The 26,257-nt window shown below is 38.6% G+C and overlaps 1 protein-coding gene across 1 annotated transcript in view; it reads right to left on the minus strand.

The window, feature by feature from the left end:
* LOC150090937 (tRNA endonuclease ANKZF1-like) overlaps positions 1–26,257 on the minus strand; it is a 224,663-nt gene that overhangs the window by 145,822 nt on the left and 52,584 nt on the right. Inside the window, exons 7-8 of the mRNA XM_090373536.1 lie at positions 15,738–15,885; positions 1,900–2,122 (exon numbers count right to left, since the gene is read on the minus strand). Of these exons, the coding sequence (XP_090229662.1) occupies positions 1,900–2,122; positions 15,738–15,885 (371 nt within the window). The remainder of the gene's footprint in view (positions 1–1,899; positions 2,123–15,737; positions 15,886–26,257) is intronic.

A 26,257-nucleotide genomic window follows, 5' to 3' on the forward strand; every position in this document is an offset into this window, starting at 1 on the left:
GCTGATCCATCACTTAGAAAATGTTTTATTGAGGAAATTGCACACATGCAAGTTCCAGTGTGGTGGTACCCCATCTTGTTGATAGAACACACATGGCTGCACATCTTCCAGCTGAAGTGCAGCATACAGTTCAAGCATAGCTAAGTAATTTGCAAAGTTCACGATGTTTTCAAGGAAGAAAAATGGCCCAATCACCTCGCTGAAGGACAGTGTGCACCACGTTTACCTTGGGACTATCATGCTCATGTTCGTGAACTGATTAGGATTTTCAGGTCCCATATGCAATAATTGTGTCTGTTAACTCTACCAGACAGGTAGAATGTCGCTTCATCACTGAAAATAACATTTTCCATAAAGTGCTAATTTTTGACTATACAGCTGAGAATATTAACAGTGAATTCTTCTCATTGTGTATTGTCGCAAGACTTAATTTCCTGGACAATTTGCACTTTCTAAGCATAAAGTTTCAATCTCTTGCAAGTCATCCCATGCAATGTTGCTCAGTATTTGCACTGCAGGCTTGCTTGGTGGACAGATTTTGTAGAACTTTGCATAAATACATTCTGAATTTCTGAAACTTTATCTGCAGATACACTAAGCCTACCTACTCCTTTCTAGTGCAACACACTGCCAGTTTCTTGAAATTGTTTCAACAAGTCGGCAGGAGACGGTCTGGAAGCACCATTTTAAGAAGGATGTGGATCTGTTGGAACAGGTTCATTCACAGAAGAGCAATGAGATTAGCAAGAGGAACAAAAAGTGCCCTTATCGAAAAAGACTTCAATTCTGCAAATTGCAGCATCTGGAAACTTTTCCTTGTAAGGAGACATGATTGAGGTGTTTAAGGCTTTGAATGGATTGCATAAACTAAATGCTGATAGTATCCTTCCTATTGCTCAGACAGACAACACACATGAGAATACATAAATTTAAAATGAGAAAGGATAGTTGTGAAACAGATGTGTGGAAATTTGCCTTCAACCAGTGGATAGTTGATTGTTGGAACAAACTTTCATGTAGCGCGATAGAAGTGGGTAGTATGAACAATTTTAAGAAAGAACTAAACAAATTCTTGAGGTGGAGAGGTAATGTGGGAAGTTGTTTGCTTTTTTTTTTTTTTTTTTAATTCTGTATAAGCTTGCTTTCTTGCATCACTACTACTGTTGTTGTTGTTGTTGTTGTTGTTGTTTGGTTTTTAGGAGCATTAGCAACTAAGGCCATATTGCTCCAGGATATGCGGTGGTCATTCCTTAACCTTTCCGCATCCTCCGTATTTGGTGGTGACGGGCTCGAACCCCGGTCTAATCAAGAAGCGTGTGCTACGCACTGCTGCTCCTTCCCACCTGGCTACGGAGGCGCCCACTACTACTGCTGCCACTACTAATATTACTGCCCTTCCATGTTGAGCTTGGCTACATCAGGTCACATTCTGTTTAAACAGATAATGGAAAATCCCTACTTGATACAAAAAGAAAAAAAGGATGTGAATATTGAAATCAGTGAAGCAACTTACCAAACCATATATTAGAATAGAAACTCCATCCTACAAGTTTCAGTTTTCAGGCCTGTGTCTTTTGCCCATCTCTTTGTATGTTTGTTTATTTGAGGAGAAGAACAACTAATGATATTAAGTACAAATGTAATATTGTGTAACTAAAATAGACAAAATTTTGCTTTTGAGCACAATTAAAAATTGCACTATAATAATAATAATATTTTTTTTTTGGAGGGGGAGAAATTAATTTGTTATTACTAATAAAAACTTGTCAACAAGGAGTATATTCCTCTCAACAAGTTTTACATCTTAAGAGTAATTAAATTTTATACTGTATTACATTAATTCCTTTTATGTAACACATAGATTTATTTTGAATTATCACACAAACTAATGTTAATTACCAAAATATTCAACTGTAGTCAATAATTTATACACTCTTTGAACTTCACTGAATGTAGCTCTCCGAGTAGGAAATGGAATGGTACGTAAACGTGGATCTTCCTTTTTAAAAGGTGGATTTTTGGCTCCAAATAATGCCATTTTGTTGAAACCAGGTGCTCGATAAAAAATACGATTACATTCCTGTAGCTCACTGGACAAGGAAGCCAAAAGGTCTTGAATTTCCTGAAAGAATATAGAAACTCTAATGTGATCTTTAAAAGTCATGATGATGCAGGCTGTAGCAATGAATATGAAGAACATGACAACTATGTAAAAACAGTGATATTAAATTTAATAGGTTAACTTAAAATTATGTTTAAATATTTATGTAATTTTAAATTAACTTATTAAAATTTAATATCAGTGTTTTAGGCACTATGTTCTCATATCCATTACTAAATTTACTGGTAAGAGTTTACTTAATTTTTTTTGGTTGTAAGAATGAATTTGCCATTGAATGAAAAAAGGGTATGTCATAACAGTAAATACTTGCATGATAGCAGAATTGCCAAATCCTATATCCAAAGTAATTCATATTAAGTGTGTAGGCAAAGGTTCAGTATAGAACCTGGGAAGATATTAGATCAGCTTCTCTCCCCACACTAACCTTCCCTCTCCCACACTAAAAAATGTGCTATTAAATCATAGTTGTATTTATGAGGTACTGAATATAGGTTCTTAGTAAGACCACAAAGAAATTGGCAATTAGAAAGAAATGATACAAGAGATACAACATTCAACTTAAACTAATTTAATGCACTTATTTTCTAAGAATTAATTTCAAATTCTCTTAATCAGAATGACTATGTGTAGTTACACATGCATTATTATAAAGGAGTCAGCAGAGTGACATCATTCAATTAGATGTGTGACATTTAAGACAATTAATGATGTGAAATGAAAAGATCAATTTTTTAATATAACTTGGAAAAGATGTTATATGGTAATTATCCATGGATTAATTTTTGAAATGAAGCACTCTTATACCATGTGGATAATGCAAAATATTAAATTCTTCTTTCTTAGTTATTAATTAAGTGCACTGACTTAATTCCTACACTTATTACAAAGGTGATGTTTCAGGATCCTTGCCAGATCCCATCCTTAGACCACACAGGACTAAAATAAGAGGAATAGGAGACAAATTTAAATTTACATTTTAAACAATTTTCGGCTAAGGTAAAGAAAGCCCACACGAGAAGCATGCAAAAGTTCGATGGAATTTACTGGTAAAAGTACTTTGCCGTAATGGCATTTGTATTGTTTTTCGCTCGGTAAACAGATGGTGGGTGTTATCAGTCTGGAGTAGAAGCTGAATCCAATGGGAGCTTGAAACCCTCCCGAAGTGGAGGGGGTAACCTGACCTTTTTTCTTTAGAACCACGAACAGAGTCATATTGGAAGTTCTGGCGTCGTAAAAACTATTCGTAACGTAGTTTTACTGGGAAACTATTTTGAAGTTTGCCGTGCTTCTCGTGTGGGCTTCCTTTACCTTTGCCTTTTTTTTTTCTTAATAAACAATTTATCCACTAGTCCACCAGTGATTCTAAAGAAAAAAAGGTCAGGTTACCTCCTCCTCCACTTCGGGAGGGTTTCAAGGGGATTCCAGGGGATTCAATTTATACTCCTGACCGATAACACCCACTGTATGTTTACTGAGCGAGAAACAATACAAATGCCATTATGGCAAAGTACTTTTACCGGTAAATTTATCGAACCTTTGCGTGCTTCTCGTGTGGGCTTTCTTTACCTTTGTCCAATTTTCAAATTAAATTAACCTTCTTAACATTTTTACAACATTGCAATTTTTGCTCTGAAAATGAATTAAAAGTAAAATTAATAAATAGCTCCTCCCTTGCTTGTCTGAGTAAGACTTGCTCTACTGAACGTAAGGTGTTATTCAGATTTTATACCTTTATCAAAGCCTGAGGATGAATGGCAACAATCCATAGAAGGCCATGGGAAGTGACCAGGTATTAAGGTCTCAAAAAAAATATATATATATATTATTACGGCTGATAAAGCTTCATTCCCAAAACCTTGGACCTCTGTTAGTAGGTTGAGATCTGTGGTGGGGTAGATGTATCAGTGTGAACTTCTTTTTAAGCTCTCCTTCTACGTCATGCTTGATGATATTGTAATATTGTCGATTAAATTTCACTCCCTATTTGCTGTTTATAGTTTTTAAAAAGTTTTATGCAAAATGCCTCTTTAAAGTTTTTCATGTTGTAGTGCTGGTCTGTAGAGAGGATTGTTATTTTATCAAATTCCCAAGGATAACCATACTGAAAGGCATGGAAAGCTGTGTCAGATTTGTCTAACCTCCCAAATCTCCCATGGCAATTCTAGAGCAGTCCTTGAGACTCGTGGCAATATCATCTTATCAAGGCTTCCTGATATCTTCAAAAAATCAATTGTATTTACTACAAAAACAAAAATGATGATCTTTCAAGGCAAACTTAACTATGCAAGACCCAAAGACATAACATTTCAGGGAAAATCTTTGCCCCTGGTATCCATGCACAATCACAGACATCTAAGATGACCATTTAGATGACCATCTGAATTTCATGCAATTGAAGAATAACGCCCATCTGCTACCGTACAATAATGGCAACAACTGTTATTGGTAATCATGGTATATACCAAAGGATTATTAGTGTACTTCGTTCAGATTTAGAAATAATGAGAGCCAGTCAAGATTTCTTTTCTTCTTTTCCTTGGTCGGATTACTGTTTCAAAACTTCTGATGTCAATGTTTGCTCAGATCGTGTCAGTGAAATTATTCTTGTAGGAATGGAATCCTTTATTCCATGCTCCACTTTAAAATCTCGTCCTTTATCTAAACCTTGGTTTTCCAAGAAATGTGCCGAGACTGTTCAAGAGAAGAATGTTGCATATCGTAATTGGCTTCTTTCCAATTCTTCAGTTTCATTTTCTGCCTACACCAAACCTCGCAACAATTGTAGAGCAGTTATTAACCAGTCCAAACTAGAGTTTGAACAGGCTAAGAGTAGAAAACTTGCTTCTTGCCCTAATGGTAGCCGAACTTTCTGGTCTCTTGCCAAAGCTATTGGCCCCGACTTTTGCCCATCCCTGCTCCCACCTCTGTCAAAACCAAATGGTTCTGTTGTCACTTCAGCCAAGGATAAAGCTGACCTGCTAGCATCCCATTTTTCTTCCAACTCATGTATTAATGATCTTGGTAAAACACCTCCCACCATTCCCAAAATGCTCCATTCGATGCCGCCTGTGGTCTTCCGTCAGAAGGATTTTGACGAATCTTGATGCTAAGAAAGCTCCAGGTTCTCATGGTATTTCTCCACTTGTTCTCAAAATCTGTGCACATAAATTTACTCCTGTTTTTTGCCGCCTTTTTTCAGTTTCTTATTCCAAAGGTGTTTTTCCTTCTGCTTGGAAATTTGCTCATATCCAGCCAGTTCCTAAAAAGGGTGACAAATCCCCCCCATCCAATTATCGTCCCATTGCAATTACTTCTACTCTTTCTAAAGTAATGGAGAAATCAATTAACCGCCAACTCTTAAACTACCTAGAAACCTTCCGTCTGATCAACGATCGCCAGTAAGGATTCCGTCAGTGTCGATCCTCTGGTGATATTCTGGCTTATGTTACCCATTTATGGACTAATTCAATGGAAAGGTTCGGGGAAACACAAGTAGTTGCTATTGACATCTCAAAGGCTTTTGATCATGTTTGGCATAAAGGTCTTCTAAAAAAGCTTCCATCTTATGGTTTGCCAACTGTTTTTAGTAATTGGTTATCCAGTTCTCTCTCTGAACACTCAGTGAGGGTGATGGTAGATGGCTCTTCTCACTTCTCCACTAATGCTGGTATCCCTCAAGGTTCAGTTCTTTCCCCCACTCTATTCCTCTTGTACATCAATGACATTCTTCCATTGACTGGAAATCCTATCCATAGTTTTGCCAATGATAGCACATTGCATTCCACTTTCCATTTTGAGAAACCTTGTCCTGCTCAATCAACTTCAACTTCTAGAAAATCTGCTACCAATTCCTTAAATGCTGATCTTCAGGTAATTCTCCAGTGGGGCAAGACAACTTAGTTGATTTCAACCCTTCTAAAACTCAGTCTTGTCTTATATCTCGCAAAAAAGGATTCTTCTGCTCCTATGCTTATCTTTAGTGACACTCCGATTTCTAGGCAAAATGATATATATCTCTTTTAGGGATTACCCTGACTTCTAATCTGTCTTGGCACAAGCACATTACAAATATTTCTTCCTCTGCTTCTAAAAAATTTTGTTTTCTCTTTTGCTTTCAGCATTACTTTTCTTCCAAATGCTGTTCATTCTGTACAAATCACAATTCTTCCATACCGTGGAATATTGTTCCACCATCTGGGACAGTGCCCCCAAAACCTCTCTCAAGCTTCCTGATTTCATTCAGAACAGGGTAGTTAGGTTAAATAATGACTCCTCTCTAACAGAGTCTTTGCACTCGCTGTCTCATAGATGTACTGTTTCTGCTGTATGCCTTTTCTACAGATACTTCCATGGGCACTGTTCTTCTGAATTGGCTCTATAATTCCCACTGTCTCTCTTTCAAAGCAGTCCGAACGCATGCTGCCTCCAGCCAAAATTCATTTACTGTCCAACTTCAAACTCACAGAACCAACTTTTCATCTTCCTCATTTATTCATTCAACTACCGTTTTCTGGAACAACCTTTCTTCCTATGTATTTCCTGAAAATTACAGCCTACAGAAGTTCAAGTCTGATGACAACAAATATCTTCTTTCGTCTTCTCAATCCTCCAACCCAAGCACGATACTAAGTAATATAGGTTCTAATACCTCTCGTGTTTGGGGTTTTCATAACAAAAATGAAAAAATAAGTTCTATGCAGATGTAATGAATATATCATTTATGAATATCTTCACAGAACTTATACTGGCTCTCATAAGAGTACAGTGCACACCACTCACTGTGATCATGGATAATGTTATCATTCATATAATGATATCACTTTTATGAAGTCCTAATCAGACTTATATTAAGCATTGTTTAATGCAGGGGTTCCCAACCTTTTTTTACTCACAAACCCCTTTCAACAAGAGATTTGTCATCCTTTAAAAAGGGTGAGAAATCCCTTCTATCCAATTATCGTTTCAATGCGATTACTTCACTCTTCCTAAAGTAATGGGGAAATCATTAACCACCAACTCTTAAACTATGTGGAAATCTTTCATCTGATCAAGGCCACCAGTATAGATTCTGTCAGTGTCGTTCCACTGGTGATATTCTGGCTTGCAATGCCCTACCATTAATATCCGGACACCGCTCCATATATGGGGAAACAGATCCTATGCATGCAACACGTCACAGAACCTGCCATAAATATGCACACTGGGCTTCAAACAGACAACTGCAAAAGTGGGCATGCAAGAATACAAGTTGAACAGAATTACCTCAATAGTTCAACAGATTTGATCACCCCATCAAATGGAGTACAAATCCTATACTGTAGAACAGTGTAAAACAGTCCTATAGACAGGCAAGTCGAAGTTCGCACTCTACCAGTCTGATAGTCGTTCCTGGGTGTGGCGATGCCAGGGGAACATTTCCTTCCTGATTGTATCCTCTCTACAATGAATTTGTTTGGAGGCAGTCATGGTATTGGCATTAGCATTAGTAGAGGCATTTGATGCAAGAAAGCAAGCTTATGCAGCATCAGCCAAAATAAATAAATAAAAAATAACCACTTCCACTTCACCCCTCTGTTTGTTCGAAATACCTGTCCAGCTGAGCCTTAAACTTATTTAGGCTATCAACTTCAACGACAAGGCATGGAAGTCTATTCAACCAACCAACCACCCGCTGGCTAAAGGCAAATTTCCTCACGTCTATCCTACATCTGTCTTTTCTCAATTTGAATTTATGCCCTCTCAGGTGATTATTCTGAGCAAGAGGAAGAATCCCATCAACACCGAGCATGCTCAAACCATTCAAGGCTTTATACACCTCTATCAGATCACCTCACTGGTGCCTAGTCCCCAGACACTGTAATTTGCAAAACTTAAGCCTTTCTTCGTAAGAGCACCTATTTGTTCCATTCACAAATCTTGTTGCCCTTCTCTGTACTTGTTCCAGCATCTCTACATCCTTCTTGAAATGAGGCCTCCAGACCTGTATACAGTACCCCACGTGTGGCCTGACCATTGCCTTATACAAGGGAATAATCACCTCCTTATCCCTGCTAGAAACGTTCCTATATATCATCGACAATACACCATGAGCTACTCTTGCAGCCCGTCTGCACTGCTCAGAAAACTTCATATCTGCCTGCACAACCACCCCCAGATCCCTTTCATTCTCTGCCACTGTCAGTGTAGTACCACAGAGTTGATACGTTGCTCTGGGGTTGCTGTTTCCCATATGTAGTACTTTACATTTGTCAATGTTAAACTTCATTTGCCACCTCTCAGCCCATCTGCTCAACCTTTCCACATCCTGTTCCAGTAGCATAGTGTCAGTAGTGTCCTTGACAACCCTGCCAACCTTCGTATCGTCTGCAAACTTGGACATTAAGCTTGATATACCATCATCAATATCATTTATAAATACAGAAAACAATAATGGACCCAATACCGAACCCTGAGGGACTCCACTAATAACATTAGTCCACGATGAGCAGTGTCCATTGATTACCATTCTCTGTCTTCTCCCCCTCAACCACCCCTTTATCCATAGCAGCAATTTGCCTCCAATGCCACACTGCTCCAATTTGTGCAGCAGTCTTCCATGTGCAACAGTATCAAAAGCCTTTCTAAGATCCAAGTATATAATATCAAAAGTTATTCCCTGCATCCAGTTCTTTTGTGACTGCATCATAGTATCCAATCAAATTGGTCAGGCAAGACTTCCCCTAACAAAACCATGCTGTGTCTGAGCTATAACTGAAGTCTTGTCTAGATGATCCTGCAGTGCTTCTTTAACCAGTGCCTCCATTAATTTTCCAGGAACAGAAGTTAAACTAACAGGTCTATAATTACTTGTGTCGCCCTTTGATCCTCCTTTGTGAACTGGGGTCACATTTGCACATCTCTAGTCCATGGATACTTCCCCTGAGTCCAAGGAAGCTCTCATAATTATGGCTAAGGGTTTGCTTACTTCCTTTGCTGCCTCCTTTAATATAACTGGATAGATCCCATCCAATCCAGGTGCCTTTCTTGTATTTATCTTCAACAATTTCTCCTCCACTTTACTCTCAGTTATTACAAGATTCTCTAGCTTACTGCCAGAGTTGAATACACCTCTGGCATTCCCCTCGCTGAATAACTCCTCATGTGTGAATGTCGATGCAAAATATTCATTCAGTTTGTTAGCTACCTGAGCAGGATCATCAACAGTTGACCCATCGATATCAAGTGGACCAATCTGATTCATCCCCTTCCTTCTAGAGTTTACATAAGTAAAGAACTCTTTGCTGTTTTTCTTTGCATCCCTTGCCAAAGATTTCTCGTAATCTGCCTTCGCCTGCCTAACCTCCTTTGTAACTTGGTTACAGATCAACTTGTATCTATCATAGGCTTCTGTGTCACGTGTTAATTTGTATGTATCCCATGCATTTTTCTTCTCTGCCATATGTCTCATTAGTTCATCTTGCATATTATTAATTAATGGTAGGGCAGTGTATGTTATCCATGTATGGGGCTCCTTTCATGGTTTGGCTTGGGTCCATTAGTCGTTATCGACAAAACCATGAATGCTGTGGACAATTATGGATTTCCAATATTACAGCAATACTTCGGGGAAGGCTTATAACTGTATCAGCAAGACAACCTGCCATGCCAAACTGCTCGAGTCGTAACAGAGTGGTTTGAGGATTGGGTGTGGAAAAGTTGGATTGACCAGCCCAGAGTCTTCATCTGAACTCTATTGAGCATCTTTGGGATGTATTGGATCATCAGGTACGTGAATGTCGAGATCACCCAAAGAACAAGGCTGAACTTGTGGCTGCGTTAAATGCCGAGTGGAGGAACATATCACCTGATATTTATAAAATGCTGGTTGATAGTATTCTGTCATAAAATGCTGGTTGAGAGTATTCCATCATAAAAGCAAAAGGTTTCAACACAAAATATTAAATGACACAATAAAAGCTCTTTTTTTGTCTAAAGTCTGGTGTCCGGGTATTATTGGTAGGGCAGTGTATGTTATCCATGTATGGACAAATTTAATGGAAAAGTTTGGTGAAACTCAAGCCATTGCTCTTGACTTTTCAAAGGCTTTTCTTTGGCATAAAGGCCTTCTAAATAAAATTCCATCCTTTAGTTTGTCACTGTTCTTTGTAATTGGGTATCCAGTTTTCTCTCTGACCGCTCACTGCAGATGATGGCAGATGGCTCTCTGTCTCCTAACTTCTCCATTAATGCTATTAATGTGCGCCATATCCAAAAATTTCATTACTTCATACAGCATGTCCCACCCACTTTTTCTTACTATTGAATACACCATGAATTGTCAAACTAATAGAGCAAGCTTATCTGCGAAAAGATCTAAACCTCCCTAGCACTTTCTAATTCATTTCACAAATATACGTTGTCTCAATTCTAATCTTAACAATGTCCATTTCCACTTGCAGTCTGCCAAACCCCATGTACTTTTTCTGACAGAATCTCAGTTATCGGTTGATGATTCAACTACTGCTCATCTCAGATGCCCAAATTATTCAATGTATGATTCCTTTCGCCTCAAAGATGGTACTTGTGCATATGTCCGTTCTGATATTCCCTGTCAGAGACTTGGCAATTTGGAATCTCCTCTCTTTGATCTTCTCTGGCTTAAAATCTCTCTACCTCATTGTGTCAAATTCATCTGTTGTCTCTATCGTTCTCCCAATTCCACTAATCATTTGGAGCTCTTTGACTTCCTCTCTTTGCAACTTGACTTTCTCCAGTCCAACTTTTCTAACAGTGAGGTCATTTTCCTTGGTGATTTTAATGTTCACAACCCCAGCTGTCTTCCGTTTTCTAGTCACACCGACCCAGCAGGTCGAGTTGCTGAGGCTTTTGCAATTACTAATGACCTAGAACAGATTGTTCATTTACCTACAAGAATACCGGACAATCCTAATCATACAGCCAATACGCTTGATCTTTTTCTCACAAACAACCCTTCTAAGTACACAGTCGAAGTGAGAGGTCCTTTAGGCACTTTAGATCACAACTTGGTGATTGTCTATTCTCCAATGGAACCTTTATCTCATGGCTATTCCAAACTTCGTGTTGTTTGGCATTACAAGAATGCAAAATGGGATGACCTGCGAGACTTCTTTTCTTCTTTTCCTTGGTCGGATTACTGTTTCAAAACTTCTGATGTCAACGTTTGCTCAGATTGTGTCAGTGAAATTATTCTTGCAGGAATGGAATCCTTTATCCCACACTCCACTTTAAAATCTCGTCCTTTATCTAAACTTTGTTTTTCCAATAAATGTGCTAAGGCTGTTCAAGAGAAGAATGTTGCATATCATAATTGGCTTGTTTCTAATTCTTCAGTTTCATTTTCTGCCTACACCAAACCTCGCAACAATTGTAAAGCAGTTATTAATCAGTCCAAACTAGCGTTTGAACAGGCTAAGAGTAGAAAACTTGCTTCTTGCCCTAATGGTAGCCGAGCATTCTGGTCTCTTGCCAAAGCAATTGGCAGCAACTTTTGCACATCTCTGCTCCCACCTCTGTTCAAACCAGATGGTTCTGTTGTCACTTCAGCCAAGGATAAAGCTGACCTGCTAGCATCCCATTTTTCTTTCAATTCATGTATTAATGATCTTGGTAAAACACCTCCCACTATTCCCAACACGCTCCATTCAATGCCTCCTGTGGTCTTCGGTCAAAAGGATGTCAGAAGGATTTATACGAATCTTGATGCTAAGAAAGCTCCAGGTCTCGATGGCATTTCTCCACTTGTTCTCAAAACCTGTGCTCCTGAACTTACTCCTATTCTTTGCCGCCTTTTTTTCGCTTTCTTATTCCAAAGGTGTTTTTCGTTCTGCTTGGAAATTTGCTCATATCCAGCCAGTTCCTAAAAAGTGTGACAAATCCCCCCCATCCAATTATCGTCCCATTGCAATTACTTCTACTCTTTCTAAAGTAATGGAGAAATCAATTAACCACCAACTCTTAAACTACCTAGAAACCTTCCGTCTTATCAACGATCGCCAGTATGGATTCCGTCAGTGTCGATCTTCTGGTGATATTCTGGCTTATGTTACCCATTTATGGACTAATTCAATGGAAAGGTTCGGTGAAACACAAGTAGTTGCTATTGACATCTCAAAGGCTTTTGATCGTGTTTGGCATAAAGGTCTTCTAAAACAGCTTCCATCTTATGGTTTGCCAACCGTTTTTAGTAATTGGTTATCCAGTTTTCTCTCTGAACGCTCACTGAGGGTGATGGTAGATGGCTCTCTGTCTTCTAACTTCTCCACTAATGCTGGTATCCCTCAAGGTTCAGTTCTTTCCCTCTTGTATATCAATGACATTCTTCCACTGACTGGAAATCCTATCCATAGTTTTGCCAATGATAGCACATTGCATTCCACTTTCCATTTTGAGAAACCTTGTCCTGCTCAATCAACTTCAACTTCTAGAAAATCTGCTACCAATTCCTTAAATGCTGATCTTCAGGTAAATCTCCAGTGGGGCAAGACAACTTAGTTGATTTCAACCCTTCTAAAACTCAGTCTTGTCTTATATCTCGCAAAAAGGATTCTTCTGCTCCTATGCTTATCTTTAGTGACACTCCGATTTCTAGGCAAAATGATATCTGTTTTGGAGATTACCCTGACTTCTAATCTCTCTTGGCACAAGCACATTACAAATATTGCTTCCTCTGCATTTAAAAAACTTGGTTTTCTCTTTCGCTCTCGGCGTTACTTTCCTTTCAAACAGCTGCTCACTCTGTATAAATCGCAAATCCGCCCTGCCATGGAATATTGTTCCCACATTGGGGTGGGAACAATATTCCAAGACCTCTGTGAGGCTTCTTGATTCCGGTCAGAAGAGGGCAGTTAGGTAAATTAATGATTCATCTCTAACAGAGTCTCTCCACTCGCTTTCTCATAGACGTACTGTTTCTGCTGCATGCCTCTTCTAATGGGCACTGTTCTTCTGAAATGGCTTCTATAGTTCCCACTCTCTCTCTTTCAAAATAGTCCGAACACGTGCCGCCACCAGCCAACATCCATTTACTGTCCAACTTCAAACCCACAGAACCAACTTTTCATCTTCCTCGTTTATTCATTCAACTGTCGTTTTCTGGAACAACCTTCTCAACCTCCAACCCAAGCACGGTACTAAGTACTATAGGTTCTAATACCTCTCGTGTTTGGGTTTCACATAAAAAAAGTCTTGATTTTAATATTTTCTTTATGTATTTAATGTTTTGTATGGATATACAGAAACATTATGACAGTTTTATTTTTATTGATTACTTTCTCAAGAAATAGTAGACAGTGAAATTAAAGTATTTTATATTGCTTCATTTTAATGTTTTCTTTCTGTCTTTCCACCCTTTTTATGCATGCATTTCTGCTCTGCATCAATAAACAATACTAAAAACTCCATTCTTGTTTCATCAGTTATTGTTATCAGTATAGCTGAGTCCAAAAGTGATCACTGTAAATGGTATCCACTGTATTAGTATTAACAAATGCTAATGGCATCTTGCCCTTCTTAGCACAGCTCAAGCCTGCCAGATGGTGTCAATAGATGCCTTGGGTACAATAACTGGCAAGATGCAGGCAGATCTCTTGGTTATCCATGCAGTTTCCAGATGCTGCAATTTGCAGAACTTAAGCCTTTCTTGGTAAGACCATCCCTTTGTTCCCCTCACCAATCTTGTTGCCCTTCTCTGTACTTGCTCAATCAACTCTACATCCTTCCTAAAATGAGTCCTCCAGACCTGTATGCAGTACTCAAGCCATGGCCTGGCAGCTTGTCTGCACTGCTCAAAAAAAATTTCATATCTGACTGCACAATTACTCCCAAGTCTTTTTCATCTTCTACCACCCTAAGTGTAGTACCACACAGTTGGTACATTACTCTGGGGTTACTTCTACCCATATGCAGTACTTTGCATTTGTCAATATTAAACTTTCAGCTGCCACTTTTCAACCCATCTGCCCAACTTTTCTAGATCCTGTTGCAGTAGCACATTGCCACTCCATTAACAACCCTGCCAACCTTTGTATCATCTGCATTTTGGGCATCTGGTCTTTGTATCTTTTTTGGGCATCCGGTCATGCGCTACTGGAGGGCAGGTGATGCTCCAAACAGACGAGGTTCAATGATCAGTTGATGTCCATGTGGCAACATCATTAGAAATGCCTCTGAGAAAGGAAGAGGTTAACAATTCTGAGTCAACCAGCCTCTGCCCTTCATGTAATGTTCTATTGTATCAACCACAGTTAACATGAGAGCTCTGCTAGATGGACAGTAAACCTCCATTCTTGATGAGATTTCTTTTAAAAATCTGATTTCTTTCAAAGGTAATTTATATCCTTTAACAGTTTCATATGATCTGTATTCTGCAGGATGGCATTTGTTAGATGGTAGAGGCTTGCCTCCTCATGGTAGGGATGATAAACCAACAGAGTGGATGGTACCATATGCCATTTCCTGCTGCAAGGCTAAGTGGTCAAACTTTCTTGCAATCATCACCTGAGTTGCATTAACATACTAATAATTAATTTTGATGTTTATTAGTTATGTTATTAATTACTGCACATTTTTCAAAACTGTCCTTAAAAGGAAATATTATAATATAAAATTATTAGTTAGACTAATATGCAGATGGGCTTTGGTCAGAGTGGCATACGTTGAACCAAGTCAACCCAAATGATAAGTAAAATGAAATGGAGTCTGGAAAATATCATTGGAAAATGAATAGGATTCCTAATCTCAATTTTAAAATCATTGACATAAGCAAAAAATAGGAAAAGAAGAAAAATAGGCAAAAGAGAAATTCTCCGAGATATACTTGGTTGAAAATTCAAAGACAGAGAACCATTTATCAGCACAGATAGTGAGCAGAGAGAATACAGGCCATTACAAGGGCAACAAATTTTTACATGAAATTTGTCTACAGGTGAGAAACATCAGTAATCAGATAAACTTCCAGTTGGTGTAAGAGTTGGATGACAAGTCAAGATATCATGAGAATTAAGAGAAGGAGATCTATTGACTTTACAACTGACTGAATTCACACTAGGCATCACTGATCAGATGGAAGGTTTCCAGTTCCAGTGTAAGAGTTGGCAATCAATGGATTCCTACATCACTTTACAAACTGTTTGAAGTGGTTGGTTGGCATAGTGATCACTCTGGTCATAGTGTGTGATTATTATTGTTTTTTATATTTGTATGTTTGTAGATGAACTGAAATATTCTGAATTAGCTCATGGGGTGAGCTACTACTTCCACCTCAGACTGGCTAACTAAAACCCAATTTGAAAAAGGCCTATAAGAATTCTTTCAGTTTATAATGGGATTAAACCCGGTCCTTTCCAAATAAGTGAGAGAAAAAAAAAAACAAAACACAGAGGTGGATTTTTTCTGCCAGAGTACCCCATCCCTCTCTCACATTCTGTGAATTTGGTTTGAATTATGAACAATAAAGTCAGTTGGCATACAAACACACATTGAAGTGGTGATTTTATAAACATTATTTATGGAGAGCAGGCTAATAAGAAATGCTTAACTCACTAAACAAAAGACTGTTTTGAAGTTCTGTAAACATATTATTCACATGTATACTTACTCTGACTAGTGCAGCTTCATTGTACCGACGCAGACTAGCCCCAACTGATTTTGGTTGGAGACCTCTGGAATCGCGAGAGTTCTGGGAACTTCCTTGTTTAGCCCTTACAGTGTATCGGTGGAAAGTTTTATGTTGCAAAATTTCTTCTCTTTAAAAAAACAAACAAACAAAAGATATATATACACACACACACACAAACTCGGTTTTCATAAAATACCTTTACTATTTATAGAATAAATAGTTATTTTATGTAAAAAATTACCATATGAATAAATAGTTCTTTTATGTAAAAAATTACCATATATACATATAATGTGCATATGAATGCTCTCTTCCAGTTGATTTTGTTGAAATGTTGAAAGCAACTCTATGAACTGCTTCTCCATCAAAGAGCTATTCATAAAACTGACTGCCAGTGTGATCTCTCCTATACCAAAACACCGCTGTAACATTCTTCATTAGAAGTGAAGATGGATCTTCCATCTGATATTCAGACAATATCTGGGACACTATTTTCAGCAGATAGCATCTCAGATGAGTTTATATGGCAGCCCAAATATCCTCCAACAAGCATGCTCCACTCAGTAACTACCGCCACAGAAGAATAATGCCAGCAGTCTTCACCTCCTGATCTGATGACAGCCATTTAGCAGAAGCTGGAGGCCATTCAGAAGGTCGACATAGATGATATCAAATGCTTTCCTCCACTAACTACATAGTATTAATATCAGTATTGGCAAATGATGCAAGAAAGAAAGCTTATACAGCATCAGCTAAAAAAAAACCCATATCTACTGTCCATCTTCTCTAATTATCTGTCTAGTTTTTCCGTGAATTTATTCAAACTACCCACTTCCACAACAACAGATAGACGTTTGTTCCAAATACCTGCTGGCTGAAGGAAAACCTCCATACATCTATCCTGCAACCATCTCTCCTCAATTTTAATTTATGATCCCTCATCGGTGTAGCAAGAGGAAGGATTCAGTATGCACTGAACTTACTGAATTTGTTCAAGGCCTTAAACCACGATCAGACCTTAAAAGTGCCTAGTCTCCAGATGCAACTTGCTGCAATTTTCAGAATTGAAGCCTATCACGGTAACACCTTTTTGTTCCTCTCACTAATTTTGTTGTTCTTTTCTGCACCTGTTCCAACAGATCCACATCCCAACTAAAATGAAGTTTTCAGACCAGTATGCAGTACTCAAGTTGTAGACTAACCATGGGATAATCACCTCCTTATCTCTTCTAGAAAAATTCCTGTATATATCACTGACAAAATCCCATAAGCTTTCCTGGCAGCCTGTCTGAACTGCTCAGAGAATTTCATATCTGACTGTACAACTACTCCCAGGTCTCTTTTATTCTCCAATAATCTGATTATGGTGCCACACAGTTGGTATGTTAACCTGGGATTGCTGCTACCCAAGTGCAGTACCTTATATTTTTAAGGTTGAACGTTAATTGCCACCACAGCTTATCTGCTTAATTTTTCTAGATCTTGTTTCACTAATATACCTTGAATACTGTTATTAACCACCCTGTGAACCTTCATTTCATCTGGAAACTTACACATGCCTAATATGTCTTCCTCAATATCATTAATAAATATAGAAAACAACAATGGGTGCAGTACTGAACCTTGGGGGAACTCGACTAATAATTGTCAAGAAAGAACAGCAATAAGAACTCTGTCTTCTCTCACTCAACCACCCATTTGTCCATAGTAGTAACTTCCCCTTAATGTGACAGGGCTCAAGTTTGTACAGCAGTCTTATGTGCAACAGTATCCAAAGTTTTTCTGAAATTTAAGTATATGTTGTCAAAATTATTTTTTGCATCCAGTCCTTTGTTACTGCATCACATTATCCAATCAGATTGATTAGAGAAGATTGCTCCTTAACAAAGCAATGCAGTATAACTACATTCCTGTCAAGATGATCGTGAATAGTCTGAGCAAGAGGAAGAATTCCATCAGCATTGAGCTTGCTTAATCCATTCAAACCCTTAAACCTCAATCAGATCACCTCGCAACTTGCCTAGTCTCTAGATACTGCAATTTGCAGAATCGATGCCTTTCAATCATAGCCATTTGGTGTTTATTTTTGTGCCAAAGCAACTAAAGCTGTAGGGTATCTATATATAATGGGTGTAAATTGCATTTACTCTAAGACTGATTTGCCTGTTTTTCTGGATGCAAAACCTGAGATTTTAGGGGAAGACACTAAGCAAATCTTGTCCAAACTGACTAACTCAACCACAGTGTATAAAATCAATAAAAATTACTCTGATCTTGATAGTCATGATCACTGTCAAGGGTACACAATATCAGTGTGGATGATATTCCAGTAATTCCTTGCCAACCATGGAGGATATGTTCCAGAAAAGAACCTGGATTTGGCAAAATTGGTAAAACTAAGATTCTCACAGAAAACAGGGGGTTATGAGAACCTTCAATGATATGGCAAAACATGATAATCTGCAAAGCATTACAAAAACAAGATCAAAATATGCCAAAGAAAAACATAAATATTAGTAAAAACACAAAAATCTATAGCGAGGTAGCAACACTATACAAGGTGTTTCATAACATGTAAACCATATTTTCTAGACTTGATTCTGAATGGGTACGGAGTTATGGCTGTTTGAATTCAAAAGCAATAGCTATAGAGAATAAAGAAATGTGTAACAAAAATGCTAGACTGGAAATAATACAGGGTGTCTCAAAAATATTGGTACAAACGTTTAGGGGAGGTAGGTAACATCTAAAGGAATGCGAATTGCATAGGAACCCATAACCGGAAACGTCACGGGAAAGTAGTAGCAGAGGCACAAGAAGCAGAAAGTAATTAGTGGCAAACATTTATTTGACATAATATTAACAATGGAGTACGAGATGGATGCATTTCATGATGTTACAACAGATGCTCGAAGGTTCCACCATGAGACACGATGCATGCGTGACACCGACGCAACATGGATTGGCGGACATGGTCAAACACACCTGAAGTTTCTTTGACACTAGCAGCAGCGAAGACGAGTCTCGCCACGGGATCCATTTCCGTCTCCACAGGCAATTCGTACACGATAGATTTGAGGGCCCCCACAGAAAGAAATCAAGGCTCGATAAATCAGGTGAGCGTGGGGGCTAGGCAACGGGTCCACCGCAGCCAATCCATCGACGCCTGTTCAAATGGTCACGAACACACCTTGCATAATGGGCAGGCGTCCCGTCATTTTGAAACAAAATGTTACGTCTCACATTTGCTGGAACATCGTCAAGTAACCCTAGTAGAACTTATTCAAGAAAGATCCAATATTTAGCAGAGTTCATGCGGGATAGTAACAGGTATGGGCCGACTAAGCAGTCACCGACCATACCTGCCCACACATTTATTGCAAAGCGATGTTGTGCTGCATGGGGGTGCACACCGTGTGGGTTGTCGTGAGCCCACACATGAGCATTGTGCTGATTGAATAAGCCTTCCCGAGTGATATAAGCCTCATCCGTGACCAAAACATAGGCTGGAAAATTCAAGTCTTGAACACTTTCTTGGAGAAACCACTGGGCAAAAGCTACACGTGCAGGATGATCTCGGGGGAGCAGTAACTGAACCCTTTGGAGATGAAAGGGGTGTAAGGAATCGTCGTGCCAGACATGTATACACTGCAACAAGACACTCCGAAGGCAGAGGCAATGGCACGTGTGCTGGTAGTAGGATTATTCTGGACAGCACTCAACACACTTTCTTCCATGGCGGGAGTTCGCATCGAACGTGGTCTGCCCGCACTACTCCTGTTACCTCTAAATGACCTATAATCGCACAAATTTTGATGCACACGTGAGAACAAACGGTGGTCCAGCACATGTCTGTCTGGGAAGCGTTCTATATGAATTCATTGAGCGGCTCGTCCATTGCCCTCTGCTTATCCATACACTAGGTGCATGTCTGCCGCTCACAGTTCGTATATTGATGCATGCTCTTCGTGCGGCAACTACTGCTTGAATGAGTAAACCAGAAATTTTCCCTCTCGTGAACTGATGAACAGCGCCGTGTAAAGACTTACGGTGACGTTTCCGGTTATGGGTTCCTATGCGATTCACATCCTTTAGATGTTACTTACCTCTCCTAAACGTTTGTACCAATATTTTTGAGACACCCTGTAGATCTGGAGGAATGGGTCAATTATAATGAACAGCTATTGAATGAAGGAAGAGAGGAATTTATGAGGTGGTAGATGACTCTCATCAACTGGTGAAATATCACCACTTTGCTTTTTGGAGGCTTGAAGTGGTGGAATCCATGTTTAGTCTCCAGAGCTAAGTTTCGGTCAACCCTTCCCCATCTCTTCCATCATGCAGTATGACTGATGTCTTTTGAGGTTATGATGGATATCATGGCGAGATCCAAACTTCCTTACATTTTGAGAATACAACTCTAAAATGGTGTTCGCAGGCTGGCTGCAAGTTAGTACACTGGACCGAACCTATTGGTAACTCTCTAGGAGGCTTCCGGATCAGCTGGTGTATAATCTTGCTACCTTTACTCTGCCAGACAGTGACTGGAGGGAGGCCAAGTAGTGTGTATGCAGGAGGCACTGTTGAGGCCATGTTATGTGAAGGATCTGAGTATATTCTTACCATGTGTACACCATATCCAAAAATTTCATTACTTCATACAGTATGTCCTCCCCCCACACACTTTTTCTTACTATTGAATACACCATGAATTATAAAAGTAATAAAGTAAGCATATCAGCGAAAAGATTTAAACTTGCCAAACACTTCCTAGTTCATTTCACAAATATACATGGCTCAATTCTAATCTCAACGATGTCCATTTCCACTTACAGTCTGCCAAACCCCATGTACTTTTTCTGACAGAATCTCAATCATCAGTCGACTCAACTACTGCTCATCTCAGTTGCCCAAATTATTCGCTGTATGATTCCTTTCGCCTCAAAGGTGGTACTTGTGCATATGTCCATTCCGATATTCCCTGTCAGAGACTTGGTAATTTGGAATCTCCTCTTTTTGATCTTCCCTGGCTTAAAATCTCTCTACCTCATTGTGTCAAATTCATATGTTGTCTCTACCATTCTCCCAACTCCACTAATCACTCGGAGCTCTTTGCAACCAGTCCAACTTTCCTAACAGTGAGATAATTTTCCTTGGTGATTTTAATGTTCACAACTCCAGCAGGCTTCCGTTTTCTAGTCACACTGACCCAGCTGGTCAAAGTGCTGAGGCTTTTGCAATTCCTAACGACCTCACACAGATTGTTCATTTACCTACTAGAATACCAAACAATCCTAACCATACAACTAACATACTTGATCTTTTTCTAGCAAACAACCCTTCTAAGTACACGGTTGAAGTGAGTGGTCCTTTAGGCACCTCAGATCACAACTTGGTGATTGTATCTTCTCCAATGGAGCCTTTATCTCATGGCTATTCCCAATCTCATGTTGTTTGACATTACAAGAATGCAAAATGGGATGACCTACAAGATTTATTTTCTTCTTTTCCTTAGTTGGATTACTGTTTCAAAACTTCTGATGTCAATGTTTGCTCAGATCGTGACAGTGAAATTATTCTTGTACGAATGAAATCCTTTATTCCACACTCCCCTTTAAAATCTCGTTCTTTATCTAAACCTTAGTTTTCCAATAAATGTGATAAGGCTGTTCATGAGAAGAACGTTCGTGTAAATAACTTGTTTCAAATTCTTCAGTTTCATTTTCTGCCTACACAAAAGCTCAAAACAATTGTAAAGCGGTTATTAATCACTCAAAATAATTTTGAACAGACTAAGAGTAGAAAACTTGCTTCTTGCCCTAGTGGTAGCCGAGCATTCTGGTCTCTTGCCAAGCTATTGGCCGCAACTTTTGCCCATCTCTACTCCCATCTCTGTCAAAACCAGATGGTTCTATTGTCACTTGAGCCAAGGATAAAGCTGACCTGTTAGCATCCCATTTTTCTTCCAACTCATGTATTAATGATCTTGGAAAAACACCTATCATTCCCAACACGCTGCATTCAATGCCTCCTGTGGTCTTCCATCAAAAGGATGTCAGAAGGATTCTGATGAATCGCGATGCTAAGGTAGCTCCAGGTCCTGATGGTATTTCTCCACTTGTTCTCAAAACCTGTGCTCCTGAACTTCCTCCTGTTCTTTGTCGCCTTTTTCCACTTTCTTATTCGAAAGGTGCTTTTCCTTCTGCTTGGAAATTTGTTCATATCCAGCCATTTCCTAAAAAGGTTGACAAAAAAGATTGACTACAGAGTGGAGAGTCTCTCCACTCTGTCTCATAGATGTACTGTTTCTGCTGCATGCCTTTTCTACAGATACTTCCATGGGCCCTGTTCTTCTGAATTAACTTCTATAATTCCTGCTCTCTCTTTCAAAACAGTCCGAACATGTGCCGCCACCAGCCAACATCCATTTACTGTCCAACTTCAAACCCACAGAACCAACTTTTCATCTTCCTCATTTATTCATTCAACTGCCGTTTTCTTGAACAACCTTCCTTCCTTCCTACATAATTCCTGAAAATTAGTCTACAGAAGTTCAAGTCTAATGTCAACAAATATCTTCTTTCATCTTCTCAACCTCTGACCGAAGCACGGTACTAAGTACTATAGGTTCTATTACCTCAAGTTTGGGGTTTTCATTAAAAAAAATAAAAAAAATTAGAGAAACTGAAACAGACAGTTGTCATGAAAAGATGAATGAACATCCAAATTAAGGAAGTGGAACTGGAACTAAAAATGGCAAAAAATAGAAAAGCACTAGGTCCAGGTGGAATTAACATGGAGCTGCTTAAATATGGAGGTCAAAATGTTATAAATCTACTAACTCAACTGGTGAACAAATTATGTGATGCTGACGAAATACCAGATGAGATGACAATTAGATACATTACATCAATTTTTAAGAAAGGTGACAAAAAAAGATGCTCTAACTATAAAGGAATTTGTGTTAAGAGCTCTATTGCTAAACTATTTAGGAAAGTGATAAAATCAAAACTGGAATAAGAGATTATAATTTCTTAAGAACAGTGTGGCTTTCCGACTGGACACTCATGTATTCACTGTTAAGCAAATTCTGGAAAAATGTCAGACTACAAACCAAGATGTAGGTATGCTGTTCATAGACAGAGAAAGTGTATAACAATGTGCCAAGAGACCTTCTGTGAAAGGCTATGGAAAAAATGTCAATAAACCAGCCAATAATTGATATAATTAGAAGAATCTACAAGAACAATTCATGCTGTATTAAAATTGGTTCAAAATTATGAAGAAAATTTAAGACTTCAAAAGGACTACTTCAAGGATGCTGTTTGTCACCTACTTTGTTTAAGCTATACCTAGAAGTTGTTCTAAGACTGTGGTCACAGAAGTATAGTTCACTGGGTATTCCTTGGTCAAAATTGGCCAACCTTTACAATCTACTGTGGTTGCAGACGACCAAGTTGTGGAAGCACAGGATGATGATGCAAATTATATGGGCAGAAAGTTACTAGAGGAATATAAACATGGGGACTGACAGTAAATTTTATTAAGAAAGAGTACATGAATTGAATTGAGGATATTGTGGATTTAGATGGAATACAAATGAAAACTGTACAGCAATTTAAATACTTGGGTGCAGTTATTCAGACTGATGGATCAACTGTACAGGAAACTGAGAGAAGACTGGGTGGAGGTAGAAAAGTCATGGGCATGCTGAATTCTGTGTTATGGAATAAAAATATTATTAACAAAACTAAACATCAAATATAAAATGCAGTATTACAAAGTGTTTTATTATATGGATGTGAGACTTGGACCTTAAATGAAAGACAAAAAAATAAACTATTGGCTGTTGAGGTGGATTTCTGGCAAAGATCGGCAAGAAAGTCTAGGACTGAAAAAGTTAGAGAAATTACGCGATAAGGAATACAATGAATGTCCAAAAAAAACCATCATTGATAAAATAGAGAAAAGATTGGAGTGGTTTGGTCATGTGAAGAGAATGAAGGACAACAGATTGCCTAGAGGAGCCATGGATAAGGAAAATGAGAGGAAGACCAAGAATTACATGGATAGAGGGTGTGAGAGCAGCTATGAATAGAAGAGGACTGGTGGACCGAGATTAGGAACATAGAAAAAAAGAATAAAGGAATAGTTTTTTGGAAAGAACTAGAATGAATAACATTTTACTAAGTAAGTGTCTATTCATTCTTACTTATTAGAATTTTTAGAAAAAGATAGCATGGGACAGTTACAGAGTGATGACAAATACTGACGCCGAAAGCAGGTTCCAGTTGATCTGTAATAGTACCACAAATAATGTCAGAGAAGCCAAGGCCGTGTATGAGAAAGCATTGGCTAAGAGAGCAAAGAATGAGGACAAGGAAATTTTGGGGTGCAATCCAGAGACATGGATATGGCATTCTAGAGGACACGCAATGTGGCTTTAAGGAAAATCATGTTTAACTAACTCACTAGATATTTTGACACAGTTACTCATGAGCTGGATTTAGGGAACAATTTCAACATAGTTTACTTGAATTTTAGCAAAGCATTTAACTCGGTCCCTCATGAGAGGTTACTGTTTAAGCTTGAACAGGTTGAGATTACTGGTAAGATTCTAGGGCGGACTGCTGGGTGGCTGTAGGACAGAAGGCAGAAGATTGTTATTCATGGATATTCATCAGTTTGGTGAAACATTAGGAGCGGGATCCCTCAAGGATCGGTTCTTGGACCACTGTTGTTTTTCATTTTCATAAATTACATCGACGAAGGGATAGAAGGTGTGATGTCAAAATTTTTAGATAATGTAAAGATTGGCAGAGTCGTTAATGATCAGTCACAGCAGAACTTCTTCAGGACAACTTGAATGGACTTCAAAGATGGTCAGAGAAGATGTTTTAATGCTGCTAAATGCAAGGTCTTATACTTGGGGAATAGCATCCCCAAAATAAATTATTCAACCGGTGGGGTGAATTAAAAACATTGGAGGGGGAAGGGATCTGGGAGTTACAAATACGGGCAGATATGAAGTTTTCCGAACAGTATAAAGAGGCAGGCAGGAATGCCTATGGTGTCCTATCGATGATTTATCAAACTTTATCCTGTAGAGATAGGGAGGTCATGATCCCATTGTATAAGGCAATTGTAACACCACATTTGGAATACTTTGTTCAAGTATGGAGACATATTCTGAAAAAAAGACATTAAGCTTCTTGAAAGGGTCCAAAGGATTTTAGCAAAGCATTTGAATCAGTCCCTCATGAGAGGTTATTATATAAGCTGGAACAAATTGGGATTACTGTAATGATTCTAAGATAGATAGCTGGGTGGTTGAAATGCCTTTTTGGTTACCACTGTTGTACTGGGTTGTTATCTGACTGACTTCAGTGGTTTTTTTTTTTTTTTTTTTACTCTGTACAAGTTTGTCAGCCTCTGTTGGCCTCTCCTATCGTCAGACTGTTTCTGACCACAGGATCGCCATTGGATGGATGTTATTTGGTTGTAAGACCACTCACGATATACCTGAGACACAGTTATACATGAATACCCAAGAGTTACAGCTTCTGAGATATTCTTACTGGCTCATCTAGCAAAGACTGGTGTCATGTTCAAGTCATTTAAATCTTTCATCTTGCCCATTCTACATTAAAAAATTGCATGCATATAGCATTCCTCCTTTGTATCGCATGGTACAGTCAAGATGTTGATACTGAAGAAGCACTCCATTTCCTAAAGAGGGTAGAGGTGTACCTAATAAAGTGGCCACTTGGTGCATGGTAGCAATGAGTGAATGGCTGAGAAGGTAGACTGCAGTGGTTTGTCCCCAAAGTGTGTCTTAATACCTTCATCACTTGCATCAAGTGTGATGCAAGTGACTAACAAAAAGTTTGTTTATTGTTTGGTTTTTAGGAGCATTAGCAACTAAGGACATATTGTTCCGGGGATATGCGGTGGTCATTCCCTGACCTTTCCGCATCCTTTGTATTTGGTGGTCACAGGTTCGAACCCTGGTCTAATCAAGAAGCGTGTGCTACGCACTGCTGGACTAATAAAAAGTAACCACTGGAAGAGAGCATAAACAAATCTCCTCCCTCTGCACTATCCACTAGACTCATCCATGTTCTAGAGACCCCAGTCTCTAGAACATGGATGAGTCTAGTGGTCACATACATACAAAACACATGCACACACACACAAATGTAAACTTTTGGTATAAAAATATAAAACTGTGTTATCTCAAATATGCAGTTGGAAAATCCAGTTTGGGAGGGATTAGGATTACTGAATTACAGAAGTGACATGGGTGAAATTTACCTTTCTTTGTTTCAATTATAATATTTTCTATAAGCAAATCCATGATTTTTATTATATTTATGTGATAGTTTTCTTTCTCACAACTAAATATTAAATGCATCACTTTCTTTGAGTGAAATTATAGGGGGGAAAAATTAAAGTGAAAAAAATTTGAGTTAAAAATTCAGATAATAAAAATTTAAGAT

The sequence above is a fragment of the Mastigoproctus giganteus genome, chromosome 1 (genome assembly GCF_048544385.1).
Source record: "Mastigoproctus giganteus isolate SK-2022 chromosome 1, ASM4854438v1, whole genome shotgun sequence".
In the NCBI taxonomy this organism is placed as follows: domain Eukaryota; kingdom Metazoa; phylum Arthropoda; class Arachnida; order Uropygi; family Thelyphonidae; genus Mastigoproctus; species Mastigoproctus giganteus.